Source organism: Dendrobium catenatum, unplaced genomic scaffold (assembly GCF_001605985.2).
Source record: "Dendrobium catenatum unplaced genomic scaffold, ASM160598v2 fragScaff_scaffold_15, whole genome shotgun sequence".
NCBI classification, from domain to species: Eukaryota; Viridiplantae; Streptophyta; class Magnoliopsida; order Asparagales; family Orchidaceae; genus Dendrobium; species Dendrobium catenatum.
In genome coordinates, this window is record NW_021318477.1 from 93,172 (window position 1) to 100,653 (window position 7,482).

The following is a 7,482-nucleotide window of genomic DNA, read 5'->3' on the forward strand; positions in this document are numbered from 1 at the left end:
GATCCAGCGGAAAAACTTCAAATAATATTCGCCATGACATTGAGAGGATGGATAATACAACTCCAATGGAAGATCTAGTGAAAGGCTTCGTCCTTTACCTACTATCCAACATATTTTATCTAATGGTAAACTTTCGTGTACCATCATCTATCTTGGAAGTTGTCAAAATGTTGATAGTTTTAATAAGTACAACTGGCCTGAATCAATTAGGTGTTTCCAAGTTCAAGAATTTAACATTGTTGCTACTAAATAAGAAAAGGTATCAGCACTGGGTTATGTAAATGGTTTTGTCATGATTGTAATTGTGAGTATTGTTATTTTGTTCAATAGATCTTTGATTAATTTACAAATTCTATAACAAAGTTAAATTGTCTTCATTTGTACAGATTTGATTTCTTGAACATACAATAATTTATGCTGTACAGGATGAACTATCCCGTCCACGTTTTACTCGCTGGGATGCTAACTTTATTTACAGTGAGAAAGATGTAAATAGTATTTTTGCTGACCTTGTGGATCATGAGGTATCATCACTACATTTTTTCATTTAAATGTCTGGTAAAACTATATGTTTAAATGTTTAAATTTGATGAAATATTATATTTTCTGCAGTTTCTCAAAGAATTTCGGGGAATAACAGATTATGAGAAGGTTTTATTGCATAGTCATTCTCCACCAATTTCAGCCAGTCCAATACGGGTGGAAAGTAGCTTGCCCACCTACAGATGAGTCATTTCCACCTACTCCTGATAGTCCAATGAGGTTTCCAAGTCCAATAAGGGTGGCAAGCCCATCTAAACCTCATTCATCTCCACGTACTCCTAGTAGTCCTATTAGGGTACCCAGTCCGATAAGGGAGGCAAGCCCACCAAAACATATTCCAGTACGGGTAGCAAGACCAACTGATCCTTATTCATCTACACATCATGAATCAAGTCCACTAAATGATGAAATAAACCTGAGGATATTAAATCAAGCAATATACAAGCTGCTTACGAAGGACAAATTTATGAAGAAGAATGTAGCAGAGGTGGAAGCAACCAATAGAATACTTAAAGAGCAGATAGTAAATTTGGAACAATCTGTTTTTGATTTGAAAGAGGAGATTTTTTATTTGAAAGAGCAGATTAAAAAGAAAGATGGCTTTATATTGCAGTTCTTCCAAGATCAATTTCCTGATTATTTTAAAACTTACAAGAAAGAAATGGCTACTGGTTCTTTCTCATCTGCTACTATATCTGAAAAGGATGCTACCCTGAGTGAGGATGAGGTTGATCCATCCTTACTAACCGGCATTGCAAAAAGAGTTCAAAAAAGAAATGATAGAAAGAGAAAAGTTATATCCACACATTTTACAATGGGTGATAGGAAGAAGAAAATTTTAAAAAATTTGGCATCCAAAGAGAAGTTGGGTGACTCAATTTCAAGTGATACTCCTGCAATAGCACCTGAACTTGCTCTAGCTCCTACACCAGCTGCTGCACCACCTTCTCCAACTGCACCTGCTCCAACTTCTCCAAGTGAACTTGCATTAGCTCCTGAAACAGCTCCTACAGCTGCACCACCTCGTACACCTGCACCACCTCCTACAACTGAACCAGAGCCTAAAAATGCTCCTGTAACTGATAAAGCTATGATTGTTTATGAAGTTGATGACTCTAAAGAAATAGAATTGAGACCTGCATCTGAAATACTAGATTATCCAGGCCGATCATTAATTAGTGAAGATAAAATCCTATTCATCAATAATGGCCTGAAATAATTCAAGGATAAGTGAGTATTGAACTTATACTGACCAAATTATATCAATACCAAGTAGTACCGAGCTTTACTGATCTTTACAACTCGGTATTATATTAAGTATACTCGGTACTACATCAATACCGAGTAGTACCGAGCTTTACTGATCGGTACTACTTAGTATTATATTAAATAGGCTCGATACTATATCAATATCGAGTAGTACTGAGTTTTACTGACCAGTACTACTCGGTATTATATAAATACCGAGTAGTACCGTGCTTTACTGATCGGTATTGCTTGGTATTATACGGTACTATATCAATACCGAGTAGTACCGAGCTTTACTGACCAGTACTACTCAGTATTATATTAAATAGACTCGGTACTTTATCAATACCGAGTAGTACCGAGCTTTACTGACTGGTACTACTCGATATTATATTAAATAGGCTCGGTACTATATCAAAACCGAGTAGTACCGAGCTTTACTGACCGATACTATTTTGTATTATATTAAATAGACTCGGTACTATATCAATACCGAGTAGTACCGAGCTTTAATGACCGGTAATACTCGGTATTATATTAAATATGCTCGGTACTATATCAATACCGAGTAGTACCGAGCATTACTGACCGGTACTACTCGGTATTATATTAAATAGGCTCGGTACCATATCAATACCGAGTAGTACCGAGCATTACGATTATCTATTTATTTTTTATTCATCTTTTGTAATGAATGTTTTTTTGAATTATCCAAGAATGATACTATTTTCGAGTTTGGAAATATAATAATTTATAGAAGCTAATTGGACGAGTTATTAATGTCAAAGGAGCTTGATAATAATCACGTTGATGCATTTGGTCATTTATTAATCCAGAAGAATGTACTTTGCCCCGGTCTTAATTAACTGTTTCTTTTTTTTTCAAGTTTCCATTGGGTTAGTAAACATTTTTTAATCCTTGCATTTGCTAATTCTATTTATTAGATTTAAATATGTTGGAATTAATCACCACAACTATTTCTTCTTAAGCAGGCCTACTACAGTCAATCAAATGAGACGAACACAACAAGCTTTGTATCTCATATAAACAAAACTGTTATTAAGAATGTAAATTTGATCTTCGTTCCTATAATAAACATTAAACATTGGACACTTCTTGTATGCAATTTGAGAACAAAATGGTGGGAGTTCTATGATTCTTTACCGAATAAGACACACAAAGCCATACTCCCAGAAGTTGTAAGTAATTTTTTTGTTTAATTTCAGTCTTAACATTATTTTATGTTAATTTTATTTTAATTTTATAGATTTCACATTTCTACAAGGATACAAAGAATGCTTTTGACATTAATATAACAAATGGCCAATCAAGGGATTCAGAAACGTGCCAACACAAGATAACAACGTTGATTGCGGCATGTTTCTTTGTAAATATATGAAAGTTGTAATACAACAAGAACCTGTTCAATGGTATCATTATAAAAACTGGCAATCTAATATGCCACTATTCATGGCTGAATTAGCATATGCCTTGTTATGTACTAAAATTCAATAGATTATTAAATAAATGGTGAACTTTTTTTATATGTCTTGTGCATTTTTTATTTCAACTAAATGGTACCGAGTACTAAAAAGGATTGATACTGAGCAATGGCCCCTAATCATAAACTAATACTGAGCAATATGAAAACAGATCAGTATTGCTCGGTATTAGTTGAAATTTACTCGGTACTGTATTAATGTAGCTCACTACACAGAAAGTACCAAGCAATACCGACTTATGTATTCAAGTATTGAGTATTAAACTAATACCGAGCAATATGAAAACAGATCGATATTTTTCGGTATTCCACATAATTTGCTCGGTACAAATAGAATACCAATCGAAATTTGCTCGGTATTCCACGAAATTTTCAAAGTATCTCATATACAATCAGAATGTCATATTCAGAATAGAAATATCTCCAAATTCACATATACAATCAGAATGTCATATTCATAATAGAAATATCTCCAAATTCACATATTACATGAATGACGATTGACTACCTGAATCTGGAATTGTAAAGTGTATGATTGTTGGAGGATTCCTCGCTGTTTGTTTTTTATTTTTTTGTCTTCCTTTTCTCCCAGTGATCCTTCAATCTAGCATTTCATATGCCCTTTGGCCTGCACTTCTTGGGATCTTTAATAGTTTCATTACCTGCTCAACAAATTTGTTTGTTCTTTCTGCCAAGCTTGATGGAATGCACTTTTTCATCCAATGTTCTCAAACCATCTATCACACACAATTCATCCTCCTCATTACCTTGTGCTTTTGTGCTAATTTTATATGCAAACCGACATATATAATTTCTGAACATCAAGTTGGTGGACCCCTCAATAGGTTGGCAAGCATTGATGCCGATATATGGGATTTTTCCACCAGAATATAAATCTTTTCGAGCATTGACATACCTCCTTGGAATTAAATATTTAATGGGAATATTAATAATGTCTAACTGTCTCATAACACTCATGTAATGATAACACAATATACCCTTCATTTGAAACTTTGCACAGTTGTATTTAATGGTACATTCTAATGAATTAAAATTGGCAATCCAATTATGTGAATCAGTGGAGTTGTCTATGTTCGTTACAGAAAACCTTAATAAATCCGATGAGAAATGTTCAATGTTTAATCCACCAAGTCCATGTAAGAACTCCTCTTCAAAAAATGAATACAACTTTCTTGAATAAAATTTTGCAGCTTGCTTCAATATCGGGCTACTTTTCATATATGGCTCTATATCTGTTTGACTACATTTGAATTCTTCATCTTGTTCATTTTGATGCCAAGTTCTCATCACCCTTTCCAAACCAAGAAAACACTCAGTGATAGTACTTGTTGGCTTGGAATAACCATTCATACATGATTGGTTAACTCACTACGTTGGGTTAATAAAATATCAAGGTTAAAATAATCTTTGTTGAATGCAGCTGACCACTTCTCCCTGATTTTGTAGAGATCATTCAACCATTGATGGCATTGCAGGTTTCCTTCTGAGATCATTTAAGTTCATTTTCTCTCAAATTCCTCCACAGAATCATATTGCTTGAAATAATAAAAAAAATAAGAATTTAACTCTGTTGTTGCTGTTAAAGCACCATACCTTTGAAGGTGCCTTCTTGTATAGATGCCATTGGCACAATCGATGCCGTGTATTAGGCAATGCAATCTCTATTGCCCTGGCAATGGCTTGGTCCTGATCAGTAAAAATAATAATGGGATGTTTGTTATCAATAATGTTTAGAAATGTTCTAAAAAACTAGGTAAAAGAATCAATAGTCTCATCAGATAAAAAAGCAACTCATAATAGAATATTTTGCCAATGATTATTCACTCCAATAATTGGGGCACAAGCTAAGTTATATTTATTTAAATGATAACTTGTATCGAATATAATCACGTCCCCAAAATAATCATAATCAATTCTGCCAAGACCATCAACCCAAAAGAAATTCAACAAACAACCATCTTCATCAATTTCGACATCCCATGCAAACATGTTGTCATCAATTGTCTGTTCTTTAAATAACTTGATTAGCAAATTAGTGTCTTCAGTCTCAATCTTAGCTCATCTTTCTTTTTGGATGTAGTTATATGCATCCCGCTTCGTGAAACCCAGATTACCCACACCTCTAACTTCATTAGATAGGTATGTAAATGCATCGACAGTTCTTATCCCTGCTTCTGACATAGATTTCAAAACAGCTGCATTCTCATCACTAATGCTCCTAGATGACCTGAGCAAATGTTGATCATCCAGCCTAGCCAGTTCGTGATTATGACTCTCTATAGCTTTATTCACTTCCCAAACCCCATCTTGACTCACATAAAATCTAACTATGGCTGGACATCCTATTCTTGTACATGATCTTCGATATTTTACCTTTGTACCACTCTCAGTCTCCTTCTTGAAACCAGCTTTAAAACACACAAAATGCTTTGATTTGATTTTCCTTGAATTTAGCCAGAAATGGTGATGATCTTTCCGAACACTTAATCTAGTTGAATGCGCATACTGGCAATATTTTTCATATGCTTCCTTCTCAGAATTGTAAACACCTTATGAAATATTCATACATCCAATTTAGCTTTATAACTAAATGTCAATACCGACCTTATACCGAGCTTATACCGAGCTAATAATTATTAGGTCGGTACAAATGTACACTACGACTTACTAATATTTATTAGCTCGGTACAAATGTGCACTGAGTTTATATCGAGCTATTAAAATCAGTACTGATCTTATACCGAGCTATAATAATCAATATCGAGCTTATACCGAGGTAATAAAATGATCGGTTCCATGTAATGATCAGTACTATCATATACTGAGCGATACTTAACAACTGTAATGATCGGTACTACTACAACCAATGTTTAATTTCTCGAAACTTGTGTGCAAATAATTCAAACCGAGTTTCACTATCTAGTACCGATCAGTATCGAGGTAAGTCAAACACTGTACCGAGTAAATCTAATGGATTTTTATGATTTTACGTTGATACAGTAATGAAACAGTAAATAGAAAAAAAAATCCAAACAGTACAGATAATGACTTACTTGTATTAAATCAGAAAATGCTTGATCAAAGTTTAACGTTGGAGTTTTCTTGATATCAACGAAGTTGTCCAAAGAAAAACCTACATTCGATCCTTCCATCTCCTCAAACACTTCACGATATCTTTACGTGATGTATATGAGAATTATATGAACCCTAAAGAGTGTATAACATCTTAGGTTTAATACCAAAAAGGTTATTATACATGAGGTAAAAGCCACGTACTTTTTTTGTTTTCCCGCCCAATTCATATACAATGCAACAGGCCGACCCGAAATATTTTAAAAAATGTGCTAAAGTGTATGGGCTGCCGTCGGGTCATTACGGGTAAATTAGGCTGTCAGGTGTCGCATTTTTAAGCAATACCGAACGTAGAGTTGCGTCAGGTAACCCGAGGCAATAAATTCATTGCAATAGTGGTTGTTCTCTTTATAAAATCCAAGTCACAAATTTTTGTCCACTTGCATTAAATAAGTTCTGTTATTTATTTATTCTACTCACATAATCTATCATGTTGCACACAAATTCTCACACCTTTTCTGCACATAAAACTATCTCATAGTTCAAAAAAAAAAAAGCTGAGAAAGTGGACAAAAGAGTACAGATTTCGATACTTTTTGCTTACTATTATAGTTGATATGAATTAATGTTATACATTAATTATATTATCATGATTTATGATTAGTTGGCCTTATATTATTTGGTTTTTATACTAACATTTGGGGTTGACGTCATTAGTTACTTACCATTTTGGGTTAAGTTTATTAATTGTTCATATTGGCTTTGTTATGAAGTTAATATTAATGTCGTTGAGTAGTTAAGTTAAGGTCTTTAAATACTTGTATTAGCAAGAGCCTTCTAATTTTACTGTATATGTATCTTTTATAATCTAATTATATTATCTTTTATAATATAATTAAACTATCTGTTATGGTATAATTATATTATCTGTTATAGTATAATTATATTATATGTTACAGTATAATTATATCATATGTTATATATATATATATATATATATATATAAAGAGGCTTGCCAAAAAAAAAGGAAGAAAAGAGGCTTGCTAAAAAAAAAGGAACAAAAGAGGCTTGCCAAAAAAAAGGGGGCAAAGGAGAAG

General features: G+C 33.4%; 1 protein-coding gene across 1 annotated transcript; it reads left to right on the top strand.

Moving 5' to 3' along the window:
* Positions 1 to 757: 757 nt before the first annotated feature.
* On the top strand, positions 758 to 1,762 carry LOC110103943 (anti-sigma-I factor RsgI5-like). The gene has a single exon (XM_020832841.1). It carries the CDS (start codon positions 758 to 760, stop codon positions 1,760 to 1,762), a length of 1,005 nt encoding a protein of 334 aa, XP_020688500.1.
* Positions 1,763 to 7,482: the final 5,720 nt, after the last annotated feature.

Excerpts from the sequence above, each read along its gene's own strand:
- LOC110103943 (XM_020832841.1), top strand. The coding sequence starts at position 758 with ATGAGGTTTCCAAGTCCAATAAGGGTGGCAAGCCCATCTAAACCTCAT.